Source organism: Phycodurus eques, chromosome 15 (assembly GCF_024500275.1).
Source record: "Phycodurus eques isolate BA_2022a chromosome 15, UOR_Pequ_1.1, whole genome shotgun sequence".
Lineage (NCBI taxonomy): Eukaryota > Metazoa > Chordata > Actinopteri > Syngnathiformes > Syngnathidae > Phycodurus > Phycodurus eques.
In genome coordinates, this window is record NC_084539.1 from 7,382,738 (window position 1) to 7,402,721 (window position 19,984).

Below are 19,984 nucleotides of genomic sequence, written 5' to 3' on the forward strand. Positions count from 1 at the left end.
GCGCTAAATGGCATTTTCACTTACTCTAACAGACTGTGCCCGCTATTGTAAAAAGGGCTGCAAAACTAAACAGTGGATATAACACATGGGCTTCTTATTTGCTCTTTTCTGTGACCTCATGTAGCAGTGTTACAGGCCTGACATCTACACAACAACTTTTCAAGTGTTTTTGTGGGGACACATTTCTTGTAACAATTCTGTGTGTACGGGTACATTTTAAAAACAAAAAAGAATGAGGTTTGCTCTGTTTCCATGTGACATGGCCTATGCATGTTTTTGTTCTTTGGATTTTTGAGACCCTTTCTGAGCATACATGTCAGTGTCATGTTTAGCGGCACACAGGAGATTATCGCCAGTGGTTATCTGGATGACTGAACAGAAATGTTATTTAACGATGTTTTAATTTGGTAAGGTTCTACTTCCTGTTTTTGTTCCCGTTCCCCTTGGCTATTGCTTGGTATGACTCTCAACAGGAGCAGGCATTGACCATGTTTTTGTGAACAAACGACTACGATTTGGCTCTTCCGTGACTGACGGTGTACTGTACATTGGAGTCCATCTGTTTATGCTGTTCAACAAGAAGGAGGAAATGTGACGCAACAACACTCATTGCTCATTCGTCGTGCATGATAAGAGCATGATTGAGTGTTGTTTATAATGTAATATTGTATTATTATAAATCCTTCAATGAATCTGGTTCCTTCTCTCATTCATTAGGTTACAATGAGCACTTATATTGTTGCCAGAGTCCAAATCCTTATTGGGTTTTGTCACTCAAAGACTCACTGATGTTACTGCTCTTTCTGAACACAAATCATTGTTTTTTTCTCAACAGCGGTTGGCTCGACATCAAGTGAGCAACAGCCAAAATATCAGCGGGAGTCCTTTTTATTGTACAATACGAAGTCTACACATGTCCAAACCTATCCTGAAAATGTGTTTCCTTTTCTGTTTCAGTGCAGCCAATCGTCAAAATAATGAACGGAATAATGACATATGGCTGTTTCCATTAAACCGTTCCAAATGTGGTGCTTATATACAGCACCATTAGAACCTATTAATGAAGTACAACTGCAGTATAGGCCGCCGCCATAGTTCTCACATGTGCTCATGTGTTTGTGTGCCGCTTGCGGAAAAGCTCTGGCTCAAATGAAGAAGCCGTCGTTTTGTTGGTTCTTGTGTCTAATAGGCTGCCTGGTTTGAATTAGGCAGAGTGGCCAAAGGTTGTTAAAGTGGCTACTGGAGGAGTGCTAGTCAGCTGTAAAGTTTTTAAAGGAGGGAAACTTCCCACAAATTTACACGCATAGAGTCACTCGCGGCCTTATGTGTCGTTTAGCTGACTACCACAGTCATTAACAGCACAATACTGTCATCGGATGGGCTTCCTTTGCGTTTGGAGAATGTTGCATGTTGCATGAATGTTGTCTTAGAAAACATATTAGCTCCCAGGAGATAAATGACTGGTTTTACAGAGGCCACACTCACATGGGATGCCTATGTTGCATCGTAAGCATCTAATCTCGCTGGGAGTTTATTTATTTGGAACCTGATACTGTTATGCAGTGTTATGCGGTGTCATATGCTGGGATCCAGATGAAATCTCCAAATTAATGACGGCAGAGAAATAAGGGGTTTGTGTTGCAAAAGAAATGTCTGCTAAATTGTGTGACGTTTACATTTGGACACTCTTTCAAGCAATAAAAAAGTGGAGAAGTTTATGTTAAAAACATTGATTTTTCTTTATTTAGTCTGACCAGGCGAGGGATGTCAAAATGATAAAACTTTCCCAGCTTTGTTGCGAGATTTGTTGGCGTGGCCATAAATTGAAGCATTCCAGTTGTGTAACATGTTGCTAGTTAATAGGAGAGAATGAAAACACTTGGGGTTTGGACATTGCTCCGTATTTTGCTCTCATCCCTGTGAATAGAATACCACAAGACAGCTAATTTACAGGAATCGTAGCTCTTTCTATTAGGAGATCAGAAAATCCATCATCTGAGCCGCTTATCCTCACAAGGGTCGCGGTAGCGCCGGAGCCTATCCCAGCTATCATCGGGCAGTAGGCGGGGTACACACTGAACTGGTCGCCAATCACAGGGCAAACATAAACAAACAACCATTCGCACACACATTCATACCTACGGGCAATTTAGAGTCTTACATTAACCTACTCTGCATGTTTTTGGGATGTGGGAGGAAACCAGAGTGCCCGGAGAAAACCCACGCAGGCACGGGGAGAACATGCATACTCCACACAGGCGGGGCCGGGGATTGAACCCCGGTCCTAATAACTGTGAGGCAGACACTCTAACCAGTCATCCACTGTGCCGCCCCGCATAATTCAATTTTGAGAAATTCTAAAACATTGTAGTTGATTCCCCCCACCCCCCATTGCGAGAGATGCCATCCTAAAAGCGATGCTTCGTTCTTATTTTTATATACAACACACGTCCTCAGTGTGCGAACCGCATCCGTTTGCGCGCGTGCCGTTGATACGTTCTTAGTGGGTACGTATGAGGAGAAATCTTTTAGACAAGCTAGTACTGAATATCATGCTCTCCTCTGTTTTCTTCTTCTTTTTTTTATAATAGTAGAAACCTTAAAAACACTTGTTTGGCCCCTTTGTGTTCTGTGGTGTACTCTCCCATTTCACCGAGTGCCCAATCCCTATCAATGTACTCAGTAAACTCGAAAGTCTGACATAGTTTTTTGTTTGAGAATCCCAGACTGGCGGGAATTATATTTATGGATATCTGTCAGCTGTCAATCAATAAATCTTGCAGCTAGGCGAAGGGCATTAGCTTGGTAGGTCAAGGCTGTGTATTGTATGTCGTTGTACCATTTTCCTGTGTTTCTCCCCACCAAACAAAAGAATAAAAAAAAAAAAAAAAAAAATGTGAATAGAGGCACAGAAATTAAAATATTCTCGTGGTATTTCTGTTGCGAAACATCCCGTGTGTGTGTGTGTGTGTGTGTGTGTGTGTGTGCGTGTGCTTGATTCCCAGAAATTGACACACTGCCATCCAAGTCAGCCTGCTTTGTGTTAGGGCTGAGGTGTTAGATGCACTTGTAGGATATCAGTTGTCTGAGTGACACAACTTGCCCTTACAAATGCTCCCATTAGATACTTGAGCTGCTGAGTGGCCCGTGCGGCTTACTGACACGCCGTGAGCTAAAACCAATCGAGGTTCGTTCTGCGACATGCTGGAACACCAATCAACCATCAACGATAAGCAAACCCCGATCTGTTGGGTTCTTGCATTGAGGAGTCAAAAATCGCGCCAAGTAGAGCACTAAAAGTAGCTCTAACCTTTAAGGACCTTTAGCTTCAGGTACCTCATCAATCTTGTGTCCAGATAGCATTCAAAATTAATAGGGTTCTTGCTTTCCTGAAAGGAAACCATCCCTGCAAAGATCAGTTAAGACGCAATGATAAATGTCTCAGTGACTCAAGACACATTGTCCCTTGAGGTGTTTTAGAGATGTGGTCCACAGGGCGGTGCGTGGGTTGTTCGGGTTTAGATTCTTGCTTTTGCCCCATGTTTTGAGGAGTTTGCATCTTCTCCCCCGTTCTTCCGCAGGTTCTCCTGGGGCACAACATCCAAAAACGTATCCAAAGTCAGCTGTTGAAAATGGATGGCTGGATAGTGGATGAATGGAGAATGTCATCACTTTCTACAATGCAATATTACAGATATGACTTTTATTACAATCACTCACAAAATAATGATTTAATTTCATGTGTAACTAACATGATAATATTCTTTCCGATTGTGCCAATAATGTGGTGGAAAATTAAGTTTGTGGCCGTGTCCTCCCCTGTTGCTCCTGAAACCATCTCAGTGCTGTCTACTTCCAAATTTTGTCAAGGCTCTCGCCAGTCTTGGCCAAATCATATCCTACTGTGTGTCAAATTATGTCTGATATAAATCATAACAGAGGGAATCGCACAGTTGCTCCATGGTGTATGAGAGTCCTGACATGCAACATTTTTAAGGTTACAAAAAGAGTTTTGAAGTTACAAACGGCGTTTAAAGGTGTCACAATTAATCAGTTAATCGACAACTAATCGACCATCACATTAATCGACGACTATTTTGATAATTGATTAATTATTTAGAGCCATTGTTTAACTTAAATTGTTTAAATCCTCTGATTTCAGCCTCCTAACAGTAAATATTCTCTGATTTCTGTAGTGTTCTTTGCGTTTAATCAAAATAAGATTCGCAAACATCTGCTTTTACTTTAGAAAACAATCATCTACATTTTCCCCTATTTTCTGAAATTTTACAGACCAAACCAGTAAGTGAATCATAATCTATCCATCCATCCATTTACTTAACCGCTTCTCCTCACGCGGCTCGCAGGCTGCTGGAGCCTATCCCAGCTATCTTTGGGCGGGAGGCGGGGTACACCCTGAAGCGGTTGCCAACCAATCGCAGGGCACATAGAAACAAACAATCATTCGCGCTCACATTCATACCCACGGGCAATTTAGAGTCTTCAATTAGCGTACTCTGCATGTTTTGGGGATGTGGGAGGAAACCGAAGTACCCGGAGAAAACCCACCCAGGCACGGGGAGAACATGCAAACTCCACATAGGCGGGGCCGGGATTTGAACCTCGGTCCCCAGAACTGTGAGGCAGATGTGCTCACCAGTCGTCCACCGTGCTGGCATAATCAGTTTAATCTACTACAAAAATAATTATTTGCAGCCATAGTATGAATAACCTGTATTTGACGTACTGTAGTTGAACCTGAAGTCCAGAAGTGTATATCAAAGTCGTAGCCCCTCGAATTAAGCAGTACCCAGGAAATAGTTCTCAATTTAAAAAGATTGGTGAGTACAACATGACTCCCCTCTCATGTGATATTGCTTAGTTGTTGCTTATTTGTTGTTGTTTTTATTATTTAACAATAACAAATAAACAACACTAATGAATAAAACATATTTTGCAATTAACTTTAATGCAAAATATGATTTTATCGGATTATTCGATTTATATATGAAATCATCGATAGAATAATCGATTTTAAAAATATTAGTGGCATGCCTAGTAAGATTACATCAGAGCACAAGAAGGCCCTAAAGGTTTTTCCATTTCATTGCTTCAACATTCAGTATTTAAGTGTTTGTTATTCAAATATTCCCTGTAATTATGACATTGCTACTGCATTAGCATAGGTTAGTCATTCCAACATACGTATAAATTTGGTTACATCGCTGTTGTAGGACTGTAATTTCATTTTAAACCCCTGTATATACATTTTGAATACATTGTTGGAAACGCAATACACGTCACTCGTCCATGGTATACCCCCCTGCCTCTTGTCCTGCGTCCACTGGGAAAATCTCCAGCTTTCCTGTGACCTTGAACAGGATAATTGATTACTGCATTTCCGGTGCAGTTTTTAAATTATAACCTTTGCTCCTCTGCAGTCGGACTCGTTGGTGACCATAACTTGTGCGAACGGCAAGTGGAACAAACAGGTGTCATGCGAGCCCGTCGACTGCGGTCTGCCCGACAAATACCACGTTCACCCGGCCCATTTCAACTTTCCTGAAGGCACCACATTTGGCAAGAAGAGCACTTTCCAGTGTCGCCAACCCGCCCAGCTTGTAGGTGAGCTGCCCCACGGTGCTTGTGCATGTATAGATGTTTATTTTAAGGCTGCCCTTAAAATACCTTCGGCAGGGTTTGCTAAAAAAAAACAAAAAAGACAAGATGGCACAAACCTAAGTGCAATCTATTGCTTCCCTCTTGGGAGTGTAAGACAAGCAAACAGATGAGGCCCATGTCCTCTCTTACATTGTTTTCATATTTAAATTTTAATGCGCATTAGGATCCTGGTAAGTTATGCATTTTTTAGTGTCGCATTGGGGGAGATACAAAGCAAGATGACATGACTTTTACAGGCTATTTAACAACTGAACATGTCATAACCGGTCCTTCAATGTACACATTTTTTTCTGACCTTTATCAGGTACCAACAACACTCTGACCTGCCTCGAGGATGGTCTATGGTCCTTCCCGGAGGCTCTCTGCGAGCTTCGCTGCCCAGCTCCTCCGCCTGTGCCCAATGCCGTGCTGCAAACCAAGCGCTGCAATGAGACTGGCCTCAAAGTGGGAACGCTGTGCAAGTACAAGTGCAGGCCGGGCTACCATGTGACCAACAAACCCAAGAGGTAAACAGGGAAACAGAAATGTTGAGAAATGTTCCTTTGTCCCCACAAACAGAATTTGTGGTCAATGGAAAACGATTATTTAAACATTTTCCCATCAGAATTTGCATTTCAACACCTGTCTTTAGGCGTGCGTTCAAACGTCAGTGCACCGAGGATGGCAGCTGGCTGGAGGGAGCATGCGAACCGGTGACTTGCGACCCCCCGCGGGCCATCTTCCACGGCTCCTACCACTGCACTGATGGCTTCCGCTTCGACAGCGTTTGCCGGCTCAACTGCTCTGACCCAGCTGGTAATAGCGCTAATGCCGTCACTGGAGGCTCCGCCCACACGGTGAGGCTGCTTCACGCTCCATGCAAACAGGTCTGTCCATCTCTTTCCTCTCTTTCTCTTCTTTACTGTGCTTTTTATGTGTGCGTCTACTGTACGTCATTTGTATATCAATGAAAACATTATCTCCATCTAGTACTTCTTTCCTCTTTCTGACTGTTATGTACTTTGAAGGCGTTTTTGTAAAAGGTAGGAGAGATAATGGATGAACAACTTCGCAGTCCCACTATATTTCTGATTTTTATTACAGTTGTTACTCAATTTTTTTTATACTGTTTGTACAATATTTTTGTGTTATCCATCGCTCTGGCTCTCTCTCAATATGTGTTTAGGCCTGTCACAGTAGCACATTTTTTACGATGATGTATTTCCCCAAAAACTATCACGACAAATGACAATATTGTTGATGTTTTTTATGCCACTGATATAATATCAGTGGCATTAAAGTACAAGACCATCCTTTTTTAAGAACAATTCACTTTTAATTCGAAGAATAATGATCATCGGCATTTTAAAAACAAAAAGAAAAACTAACAAAATATCTTCGATGAAAAATATAAATAAAACACTCAAGCTCTGTTACACAAATCAATCACCAATCGAGTTTCCTGTTGGTTAAGAAAACGTGCCCAAGTAGCAACATACATAACAACACAACAAGAAGATCAAAGCAACCTGTTTCGAATCAAGATTTGGTCTACATTTTAAAAGTCTTCAGCCTTTCTTTAAACGCTGCTTTGTCAATATGTTCAATGGCTACATCTCTTACAATAGCGAGTCACGATATGCTCTATATAATGTGAGCATACGTTGCATCATATTGTATACGCTGTCACGTTTGTATTTGCATTGTTGGGCAAAGGGTTCCATAATAGCAAGCTGACAGCATAAGGGAAATGCCCCACCATGTACTAAGCCATAGGTCTGCATCCTAAAACGCAGATTGATCGTACTTCATGCGTCCCTGCTAATTTGTGTGCGTCTCAGAGGCGGGACGCACATCAAATGAAATCCCTATTATATATGTAACATAGTTTATACTAATTACACGTCATAATTTCAAATCATTAAAATAATACAAAAATAATTGAAATACCAATATAAAAATTCAATTAATTGTAAAATTATTTCTTCATTTCTTTCTTTATTTTATATTACATTAATAGTTAGTTTGATAATAATTGATTTATTGTTTATTGATTGCAATTAATTGGAAATAAGAAAAACAAAAACATTGAGAATACACTAATATAAAATATACAATAAAATCATTAATAATAACGACATATCATTGGGTAATTAATCAACCATGAATTCATATTTTGATTAATTTGGAAAGAAAAAAGTAATTCAAATGCAAACAGACGTGCTTAGAGTCCTTAATAAATGTAATATTGGTCATTTATATTTATAAGAAAAACATATTTAAACTTAGTTGGATAAGACTGCTTCATACCCCATGAGTTTTAATTTAGAGACATTTGTGCAAACATTTTGGGAAAGTGCCTATTTCGTGCCCTAGTGCACAAAGCAAGGGACATAAGTGGATGAGTTTGGTGTGGAAGAACCTGAGAACCCTGCCCTTTTCTTCTTATTGTGTACAACAGACAGAAAATACAATATTGCCAACAATATAAATAGTTCTCTGATAATATCCTAACATAGATATTTAATGAAACCTAACTTGCCCCAAAACAAGTTGCCAGCTTTTATCAGGTACTCCTTGCATTGCTTTCAGGCTCGCTGACTCCCACAGCACCCCTTAGTTTGATGCCATTCTATTCAGAAGGCTATTGATTTCCACAACAGCCTCGCTTGCCATGGAATTCTGAAATGTATACACCTTTTAATCTGCTCGGCCTCAGTCCTCATGGCTTGGATGCCTGATAAAAGTTGGATTGTATTTCCCCCCTTTTGCAACGGGACGCCAGCATGATGTCCTCACCCTACCAGTTGGTTGAGCATGTCGATGTATGCGTTATTTACACAGGGCGCAGGCTCCCACGCAATCCGCTGCAGGAAGGACGGCAACTGGACGGGGTCGTTCAGCCTCTGCCCCAACAGCAAAGGCCAGTGTTCTTTACCTCAAAACCTGCATTACAGCCTTCAGTACTCATGCAGGCGAGGACATGGCATAGGTGGGTAGGCACTCATGGATCAGCTTCCTTAATATTGACATCAACTGTTTTACCATTATCTTCCCATTTGCTCGCATTGATGTTTCAAAGCAAAGCAAAGGGGGTTACATTATTACTTGAGTCTGTCAGGTTGTCTGCAAGTGCTTGCATGGTAAGGTGACCCTCAGCAAACTAAAATCTTCCTCGACACTTACCCAGTGCCATGCATGGTGGAGAATGGGGAAGCAATGGCGGTCAAAATTTGAAAAAGAATTTCGAAGTTACAACAAATTCCCTGTAATTGCCTTTCTTGGTTTGCGTCCTCCCTTCCTATTTAGTCCCTGTTAGTCACGGCGGTAAACCAGCTGAGTTCCTGCTAACATGCTAGGATCAAAATACAGTAATCGAATGAAAAGAACCACCAGGAATGGGTATAATCATTAACTGTCCAATTGATTGTTGATTAAACGGGTCATGAAGCAATTGAGGCAAAAGGGAGCACACTACTAGGCTGCAACCAGCAGAGGTGCTGTTGATTCTGCATTAACTTGTTTGTGGCCTGAAGAACAACATGTCATCATGTGTATTTTGTTGTATGGCATTTCATTTTCAATTTTGAAAATTGATATTATTTTGAAATAGAGATCTACATGGAACAAAATACATTCAACCATCTAAGATTAATGAACAATTCAATCTAAATTGATCTAATCAAATGCCAAAGTTTGGGAAACCTGAGTCTAGGATGTCTCAAGTTTGAAAATACGTTTTTGTGTAAATAGGAGCGTGTCGTTCTTGACTTCGATTTCCCGTCATGTGTAGGCGAGGAGTGTGAGCTGACGTGCAGGGAGAGCAACAACGACGTGGTGATCCTCCCTAGCAACATGACAGTGGAAAGTGTACTCAAGGAGCACTGGAGGAACCCGAACAAAGTCAAGGTGCGTTGGACGAGACGCACTTGACAAAGGCCTGTGATCCACAACTCTCCTTTAAGGAATTTCCCGTCTGGTGTCGACATCCTCGGTCGGTCTGTCGCATTTTGAAAAAGGCCGGCGTGTTCCTGCCTTTCATCTTCCGCCGCAACCAAATGTTTTGGTTTGAAAAATGGCAACCCCTCAGACATTTTTCAGAACACGGTGCGAGCCTCTACCATATTCCTGTTGAGGCGAATGCTATTTTTGGGATGCAGAGACAAGTCACACCTGTGAAAATGTTCGATCAATTTACCCTGGGTTTTCTTTTTAAATTAAAAAGATAAAGTTAACTGTCAGGGTTAGGGATTAGGAGTTAGGGTTGGGGTTGGATTAGGAGTGCAATGTTTTTTTAGGGTGAGGGATTCAGAATTAGGATTTAGTGTTGAGAGTTAGAGGTAAGGGTTAGGCTTGTAGTTAAGTTTAAGGTTTGGTCTTGGGTGAGGTTAGGCTGTTGGGGATTGCGGTCACAGTTTAGCTGTATATTGGGCACCCCCAGGTCGATCGACAATTTACTGACGGTAAATTGTCGCTGATCAACAAAGTCCAAAAACAACAGGTAGTACATCTTTACATTGTAAGTCCAATCATCAATTGGGGGGATGGTACTGATGGTATTACAAATACAAAAACAAAACCCCTGCCCCTGTGCGTTGCCGCTCCCCCCGACCATGCTGCCTTGTGCGATTGCACACTTCGCACATGCCAATTACAGCCACTTGAGTGTTAGGGTAGGCCTAGCGTTAGGTGTTGTACGCTTACTAATAGTCATCGAAATGCCCTTTAAATTGCATAGTATCACACTTAATGTGGATATTTCTTGCTAGAGAAGGTGCACAGGACAATGTTGTGGAACAAATTACACTGTATGTTTGGGTGCTTTCTTTCCTGCAACCCCTTTTGTTTGCATTTAGAGTCACACTGAGTCAGCAAGTGGGCTGGGCCACGAGGACATTAAATGATCTGTTTTTCATGGATGTGCGTAATTGATATGATTTTTGCTCAGTGGTAAAGTGAGAATAGTGCCTGTGCTGTTGGAGGCCGCCGTAATGGATTGCATCAAAGTAAGCCTGTAAAGCGATAGGGATAGTGTGAGAGTTCCAGGAGGTTGAGTGCGCATGGGTTGGAAAAGCTCACCATTTAAATTGTTTATTCCTTTAAAAGTAATAAAAAAATATATTTTATCACTTTTATATAAAGTGAGTTGCCCTAAAGTCGTGGAATTGTGACATGAGCATCCAAAGCATAGACTCCACAAGTGTTTTTCGATTTTCCTTTGCTATTTTAGTGATGCCACCACAGAAGGGTACTGACAATGGCCAAAAAAAGCAGGGGAGAAAAGCATAATGAACAGGAAATGGAATTTTTTGCGACGTAGGCAAGCACAACACGCATCTCCGTCCTGCTTAGTACAACATGGATTAAGGCGTAATAATAAAATACAAAAACTGATATAATCATATGAATTTCTCGAAAATGTGTTGAGCTCCCATGCCCGAGATCGATCAATATGTCAGCCATTTTGGTTTGAAGAAGTCATTTTGGGCCGATTCCAGCGCTTGTGCTTAAACAAACTCCCACGAGCGAATTCACCGGAATGAGGCACACTCAGAAGCAGGTGTCCTAGACAGATGGATGACGCTAAATTGTTAAGCTTTTTTGCCTCCACCATAGGGGATGGAGCATGACGTTAGTTAGATGGTAATTTCGAGGGTTCACCAAGAAACCGGGGGTGCGAGGGCCCCTTTCATTGATGTTCACAGCTTTCATTTTAGTTGCACTGTTTTATTTAATCTTATTTTACAGCAGTTTAGTTTCTTTGACACTGGTATGAGTGTGAAACACTACTTTAAAAATGACATTTTATGACACTGCAATTGAACATTTCCATTATTTCCTAAGTAAAAATTTAATGTAAAAAGGAATAAACGGGAGGTTGATCAGCAGTCGAATCATATTGAAGCCTAAGATTTGACTCCACTGTATGCCTACATAGTTTTGTAGCAGAATTTACAGCAAAAACTGCACGTTTTTGTTTGTGTTTTGTTTTTTTTAACAAGGGGCACACTTGCCCATTGGAAGGAACATCTCATGCCGTCTTGAAAAAAAAATAAAGAATGCATATCAGCAAAATGCACATGCAATCTACTTGGAATTCTACTTTTTCTGCGTTAAGAGGTTTACGTTGCCCGCCTTATAAGTGAGGATGATTTATTGCTTTAAACCAGTTGTAGTTCAGTTCTGACCCACTTAGACATCCCTCCTCTTTCTCTCGTCCCTGTGTCGCTAATGACTCTGCGGCCCCCCACCCCAATCACCCGCCTTCCCCTTTATCAGCAAAATTAGCCTGTCGGGCCTCCAACAGAATTAGTCATTTTCTATATGACATTACGTCGTCTAAGGTGGAGCTGAGATGGAGATCTATTTTTATGTGGTATCATTGCCCCGGGAGGCTTGGAGCGGGTGAGGATCACATACATAGTGTGGGGTGAAGCCAGGCAACCATCATGGATTATCATGATTTACGGCCCTGCTGAGAGAGGAGAAAGGAGAGAGAGAGAGAGAGAGAGGAGGGGGAAGGGTTTCTGGATGACATCATCGCGAAAGCAACAAGAACAAGCGGAAAGTACATCCAGTAGGTGCAAAAAGTTTCAGCTCCCGAATGAATTAAGGTGCTCCATCTCGCACCGCGTGGCTACTCGTAGGCCTCGCATTGTGCCGTACGCACCTCCTCTTCCATCTTCCATCTTTCTCCGTCGCATCGATTTGCTGACAGTGCTGAAATGACAAATACTGTAGTGTTTGTTTGTGGCCGCAAAGGAAAACCGTGTCAACTCTCTTAGATAAAAGCCCACAGAGGGTGTTATTATTTGGGGGTATTATTTGAGGTGAGACAGTTATTTTATCCCGCTGGGATGTGTTAGATTTATAGTGGTCTGACCTGTGCTGCGAACAGCACACAGTTTTATTTGGAACAGTTTGTGTGTCTATAACAACACTTGAGATCTTAATGATATTTCCTTTTTCTTTGATTGACACTGAATGAAACTTTTTCTCCAAGTGTCCGAGGGTTTATTCAAGTGTAAATTCGCTGACATTCCAAGAGTACAATTGTGCTTTCTTTCACTTGTCTATTCGAATACAGCCGAATATCTACGTACAAGTTGTCCAGTGGAATATTTTTTTGCTTTTCTACTTTTGTACTTGTCTTCCATTTGTCTTCATATAGTGTGTGAGAACTTGTATTTACTGAACTGCAGAGATTGTGAGGTATCTCAGGCAAAAGCAGTGTTTTTATAGACACTATGTGCTTTGAGACAAATAAGCGCCTCCCTCAAGTAGACACCTCCCTTTATCCCATCAAGAAAAAAAACGCACCTGTAATTATCTCAGTTTATAGACACTATTGTTAGCAATGAACTGCAGTGCCCAATTGAACTATGATACTCACCAAAACAGCAGCCCCGGATCCTGTAAACAGTCTCTCAGCTGCATGCAAATGTGGAGAATTACACTGAGACCATCTTGAGTTATGTGGAGAAAGCTTATATGACAACAATTAGGGTACCAATGCCTTCAATTAGACTACTGTGAACTTCAGCTTTACAGATACCATGTCTGCTTAGCAGGTGCTGTGTGTCATAAAGATAATCACGGGAATGCAAAACAGCGCCTCTTTTTTAGTACTCTTTTCCATGAGAGTTGTGTAGTTATTCATTCATTCAGTCATAATAATTTTGCATTTGACATTTTACTGCCATGTGACTGATGTAAAGAGATCGACAGGCCCCTTCCAACACTTGGTAGACACACGCACGCAAACAATAAGACACACACAAATACACAGACACACACACATTCACATTCCACGCACACCTCCCATGAGCCGCATTTTAAGGATGAGCACAGTGGGATAGGATTCCACACATTCCACACAACATTGCGCTCTTTTACCTTTGCGTGCATGCTTTCCCCTCTCCTGCTCTCGGCTCCTTGACCTCGAAGAGCCCTGCCGGACCCCCCCCACCCTTATGTCTGGTTTGGTTATGTGAAAAAACACTATTATCAGGTTATACTGTATGTTGTCAAAATTGATTGTTTTCACTTTTGTCTTGCGGTAGACACGGGTCACTGTAAATCAAAGGCAGCCAATATGAAAAGACTGCATGAGTAGCACATGAGACCTTCTAATAGCTCCTTTGTTTCAAAGTAGACATGGATGCTCGTGTCTTGACGTTGAGTTGTTTGGGGGGGAAAACGACAACATATTATTGATTGTTCTTGATTGTTTTCTGTTCTTAGCTGAATTAATTCCACCTTTCTTCACAATGTATCTTACAGAGTATCGTCTGTACAATGGGACTGAAGTGGTACCCACACCCAGAATTGCTCCACTGCTTCAAAGGATGTGAGGTATGACAATGTGCTATTCGTAGATAAAAAAGTGGGCTCTTTTATCATGTTACTGTAAATTATATTTTTTTTAAAACTACCCAAACAATAAATAGTTAACCAATCATTCAGACTCTCAAAATAACCCAATAAAAAAAATTACCAAACAGTATAAAATGATTCATCAGAACTTCAAAAGTTTGGCTGTTTGGAAGTCCCACAGTTCAGTGGCAAGCATATTTTCAAGGAAATTGACCATAAATTGGAAGGAAAATAGGTTCCAATTCTAAACGAAATCATTTTCACAGATTTCCTGGAGAAGAAAAAAAATTATTTTGGGAGCGTCAGCCTAATCAGTTGTGAATAGATAAATATGATGTGGATGTTCGTGAAATAAATGAAATAAAAATGAAATAAAAATGTTTTTACTGCCAAATTAACTCAAAAATAAATAAATAAAGAAATAAATGTTTGAGGCGGCGGCACGGTGGGGAGTGGTTAGAGCGTCAGCCTCACAGTTCTGAGGACCCGGGTTCAATCCCCGGCCCCACCTGTGTGGAGTTTGCATGTTCTCCCCGTGCCTACGTGGGTTTTCTCCGGGCACTCCAGTTTCCTCCCACATCCCAAAAACATGCGTTAATTGGAGACTCTAAATTGCCCGTAGGCATGACTGTGAGTGCGAATGGTTGTTTGTTTCTATGTGCCCTGCGATTGGCTGGCAACCAGTTCAGGGTGTACCCCGCCTCCTGCCCGATGACAGCTGGGATAGGCTCCAGCACGCCCGCGACCCTAGTGAGGAGAAGCGACTCAGAAAATGGATGGATGGATATTTAAGTTGGAAATAATGTTCTACATTTGTGTGAATTTTTCAAAAAAAACAATTTTAAAAGAAATTCCATGGAAAACGGTCCATGTTTTTTTTTTTTTTTTTTTTAATACAGTATGTAAATAGTTTTTAAAAGCTTTACCTAAAGGTCTATGGAAAACAGGGTTCTAATTTTCAACATAAGCGGTACAGAAAATGGGTGGATGGATGGATTTTTAAAGAAGTAAATTGCCCGATAATTCGATAAGAAATAGGGTCCAACGTTTTTTTCATTTTAAAATGATTTTAAAATAAATTAAGCAAAAATCAGAAAATAGGGTCCAAAACTGTTTTTTAATGATTGTCAAATTCAATTAAAATCTAAAAGTATCCCTTTTGAGATGGGCCCTTCTGCCCTTGTCCCCCTTATTAAATAACATTGTGTTTGCAGCTTTCACTTCTTTTTGCACATATGTGATAATTAATTAAATAGTTTGATTTAGTTTTGTAAAAGTAACAAAGAAGTTACCTTTTTTATTTATTTATTTATTTATTTTTGTTGTTGTTGTCCTGTTCGGCTTTTAGGTCAAGCAGAATGGAAAATCTGAATCCCTTTCATGCTGGAACAGTTTTACTGTGTGACAGTGGAGTTTTTAAGCTCCCGCTGTGGTATTATAATTGAGGTTTATTGAGAATCAGACTTGATCAGTCGAACAGAACAAAGTTTCTAGAAGGGAGAGAGAAACAAAGACAAAAGACAATGCACTAATTGTAAACAGGATGAGAGAAGTAAATCATTACATTATCTACAACAATGAAACATTAAATATGAGTGTTGCAAGGGGCTGTAGTGCTACACCCTGTGAGGGAAGGACAGGTCAAGATAGAACAGGACAAGGACAGGAGAAGAAGCATGCAGGACAAGGGTCATGAACCTGAATGTACAACTGAAGTGCGGTGGCATTAATTATGTGAATTATAAAAGTCTACAGGACGAGAGTATAAGTGAGGGGATACACAAGCGATTTGCATATTCATGAGTTATTTGTCGCAGTAAGTGCTTGAACCCACACCCAGAGAAAGAGTCCCAGGGGTGTGTGCCTGCGGATACATGCAAGTGAATTGATACCGTTTTACATGCACAAAGACTGACAGAAGTGTCTGTTATTGCTGTGGACGCACCGCGGCGGCTGAGGACCCCACCCAATCAATCGAGGGGGGGAATCAGGCCCAGGGGTCCGCCCAAGAGCAGCCCGGCAGACGGGACACATCCCACACCGAGGGACCCAGGGCGGTCCGCCGGCCCCACCGAGGGGCCCCGACAACCGGGCATCCAGGGAGGGGCCGCGGGGACCCAATGCCACCCACCCCTGCCCCCCTGAGGGGGGGGAATAAATAAAGAAGTTACCGACTATTTGAGATTTTCTTGGGGCGTACCGCACTTTGAGAAGCACTGCTTTAGCAACAATACGGAATAAATGTTTATTATTTTTATTTTGCCTTCAAGCTCCACTCACAGGGGTGCAGTGTAGGTGACTTAAATCCAGACAGCCAGTTATTACCGTGTAGTCCACTGCCTTTAAAGTCTTTATCTTATTTGTAGGTCAGACTGAGATCATCACATCAAACACTGTGTGTCCTTTGCAAATGTTGCGTTCACGTGTGAAGGAATTCCCCTCCACTGTATGCAAGAATTATATGATGTGCGCACTTTAGACCAATTGGATATCCTGATTGTTAACTCAAGTGGAAAAGGTCGGGCTAACCCTATAAATCTCCTCATTGCAGAGTTTTTTTTGTTTTTTTTCATTTTTTTTTTTTCCCTGTAGTGAATAGTTTATTGCGTTCTTGGTCGGATTTATGATTCTGGTCCACTGAGGGCCAAAAAGAAAAAGAAAAAGAACATTAAAGATGAAGGATGTAAAAGGCCATGTATTGTACACGGGAAACTACCATTTGAACAAACATATCAATATGACAGTACTGAAGATGAGTGGTTTTTTTTGTTTTTGTTTTTTTAACACAGCCATTCATGGGAGACAACTACTGTGATGCAGTAAACAACCGAGCCTTCTGTAACTACGATGGAGGAGACTGCTGCCAATCCACTGTCAAGACCAAGAAGGTTAGACACACCATTGTACTGCACATGAACTCAATTTCCTTTTTTTTTTTTTTTTTTTTTTTTTTAGATTACATGTTACCATTGGCAAGCCTTTACCACTGTAAATAAAATAGAGTACTTGTGGAAGATTAATATATTGGAGGCAATATGTTAAATGAGAACTGTTATGCCCATAAATCCTCGTCCTGGAATCCCACTGGAGTCATTTTGCCTTATTGATGGTTGCCAAAACTCATTATCAATACCATACTGGCACTTTAAGAAGCCTCTGAGTTCATACCCTGTCTGCAACAAAAGTTCACTTTCGGTCCCATGGGTATGGTTTGGAACGGTAAATCCTGATCTCAACTTCTTTCCATTTGTGTGTGTGTGGGTGTGTAGGGGAGATGATCCAAGTCTCGCCAGCTAGCAGCTACGTCAATTGTGTGACATCACAGCAGCGAGACATGGCGTAACTTGCCGATGAATCCAAGACACTACTAACTCTGCTGTACTAGATCGCTTATCTTGTTAACCTTTGGGATGTTTGATATCAGATTTTTTTTTTTTATACTATATCACACTAAACGTATTTAACGTTCCTGAAACCTGATGAGGTGCTTCCTGTAACAGTGGCAGTCCTGCGCCATCCAGCCACATCTGGGCTCGAATTCAGGCCACCACCATGTCACCGGTCTGAAGTCGAGTGCACTGACCATTGAGCTAAAAGTCCAGGATACTGAGTCAGAGGCCAGCACACTCTTTTGAGGATTGGAGAGTGAGGTTTCTCAACGTACATCCGCACAGCACATTGATGACCAAAGGAGAAAAATGCCACAGGCCAAGTAGGGTTACGCTGGTACCTCCAAATGTGACCACAATTCAGTAGCAACCTACCAAAATAAAACCAGTTTCAATGGTTTTCATGACTTAAGTCATGCAGAAACAACATCCATCGGGCTATTGGCTATCATCTCTGACTCTCATGACACTGAAGCTCTGACTCTCATGACACTGAAGCACTACTACTACTGCATCGAATCGTAAACTAAACAGTCAGTAATTCCGAACATATGTTGAGATCATTGATTCAAGGTTCAGATTTTGACTTTGAGCTGGTGAACTGACTTCGTTTGTAGCTGCGGGTGTAGCATTCAGACCTGTGAACATTCCTTTACATTCCATGTTATTCCCCGCATTCATAAACACTTGATATTTTCTCAACATTTAGGCAGTTGTTAACGTTTTTGCAGTTGGCTGCATATGGCAAAGTGCTTGGTTCTTGTGGTAGCACAGCTCTTTAGTGTAGCAACGGGCTTTGCCTGGATCACACTTAGCAGTCGTTGGCAAATGGCATGATTGGAAGTGTAGTTTAGCTTCTGCGCTGCAACATCTGCTTCTCCGGTTTGGCCTCTCCTTCTGGATCTGCAAGGGTCTTTAGTTGTACTCCTGGCATATCCATCTGTATGTCTGGCTGCATTTATACAGCAGTCTATGCATTTCCCAGGATATTTCACTGTGTCTGACTGGGAAGCCTCTTTATTGCTTCTGGTGAATTAGGATGTACAAGGAACATCTTGCACTTTTCCAGTGGTACAATCGAAATTCTTGGGACTGCTTCCGGTCCACTTTCACGTTTCATTTTAGCTGTGCACAAATAATCCCCAACCCCAAGCAATGTTTTTCTGAGTGACTGCTTCTTTATTTTTTATTTTTTGGCAACGGACTGACCTTGACATAACTTTTAAGGGAAACAAGGTTTGGAAACAGCAATAATCACATCCACGTTACCTTTCCAGAAATGAAGAGAATTATGAAGGGCGTTGTTGCAAATGTTGGAAAGTTGAATGTAAGGATGCGCACTTGGATCAGAACTGGCTAAATATGTCGACTTGATACATTTCAACCAGTGAGCGAAACACTCCCTTCAGGCATACTGACACAGTGAGTTATTACCGCACAAGAACACCAGTCTACTTTTCCACATCATGCTCACAGGTATTCTACCTTGGCATTGTTTGAATACAAGTCTGGTTTGGTGTTTTTCTTCTTTCAAAAGGATGGCATCTTGGAACGTGTGCCAAGGATCACTTGCTCACCATGCAGTAATGGATGGTAGGGTGATGAAGGCTTTGTTCAAGAGGGTTCAAAGGGAAATTAGAAAACGTAATTGACCTTTCGGTAAGAGAGGTCCATCTATCTTAAAAACTGTTGCTAAGTCCATGAAGCTTTTCGGAAACAACAGGACACTTCCAGTGTCTGCACTCTCTGGAATACTGTTACCCAATTTTTAGAAGCGTGGAGAAGGATGTGCAGTACAGTGCAAAAGATTGAAGCACATACAGATCGCAGAGAACCACCACATCGCCTGACAATAGAGTGCAATGATACTAAGGAGCTGGATAGCTCCCTATTTACAGTCCCTCACAAGATCAGAACAATTGGCCTCTACAAATACTGGAACCATTTTCATGCACCTTTGGCTGTACTGTTCAGCATTATCATGGATCCTGCTTTTTACAAAGCCAGAACAATGTTCCATGTTCATTTTCTTAGTTCATTTTACGAATATACATCATTAAATGTTTGCTAGAGGCATTGTTGCAGTCTCTGAACTGTAGCCTTTAGCTGTTTGCTTAGCTCTTGCTAAGCCCTTGCTTCCTCTTGCAGTCCAAGTGTGTGTGTGTGTGTGTGTGTGTGTGTGTGTGTGTGTGTGTGTGTGTGTGTGTGGAGGGGGGGCAGGACCAGTTTAAGCAAAGTACGCCTCATTTAAAGTCCCCCCCCCAAAAAACGTAGAAAACAAGTATGAAAAACTTTTCAGGCAGAACCAAGCTATTGGCTCCAAGTGCACCTTCATCAAGATCGTGACATAACTTCAAAAATAGAGACAGTGCCAGCTGAATCAAATTCTGAAAGTCTGCCAAGTCAAATATTTATATGTATATACCAAGTAGCCAGTGTAATATATGCTGATTTACATTTGATTTTTCACTTAGAGGAAAATTTTTCGAGGACGTGGAAGAAGGCGAGTCGCCAGCAGAAGCATTACATGAGCACGAACGCCCCCATAAAGCGATTGG

The 19,984-nt window shown here is 41.4% G+C and overlaps 1 protein-coding gene across 2 annotated transcripts in view; it reads left to right on the top strand.

Annotated features, from left to right (window-relative positions):
• pappaa (pregnancy-associated plasma protein A, pappalysin 1a) overlaps positions 1-19,984 on the top strand; it is a 114,918-nt gene that overhangs the window by 88,102 nt on the left and 6,832 nt on the right. Inside the window, exons 15-21 of one of the 2 annotated variants that reach the window (XM_061698279.1) lie at positions 5,442-5,625; positions 5,987-6,188; positions 6,314-6,548; positions 8,506-8,653; positions 9,455-9,570; positions 13,945-14,016; positions 16,827-16,925. In XM_061698279.1, the coding sequence (XP_061554263.1) occupies positions 5,442-5,625; positions 5,987-6,188; positions 6,314-6,548; positions 8,506-8,653; positions 9,455-9,570; positions 13,945-14,016; positions 16,827-16,925 (1,056 nt within the window). The remainder of the gene's footprint in view (positions 1-5,441; positions 5,626-5,986; positions 6,189-6,313; positions 6,549-8,505; positions 8,654-9,454; positions 9,571-13,944; positions 14,017-16,826; positions 16,926-19,984) is intronic. The other variant, XM_061698280.1, reaches the window with a different exon arrangement.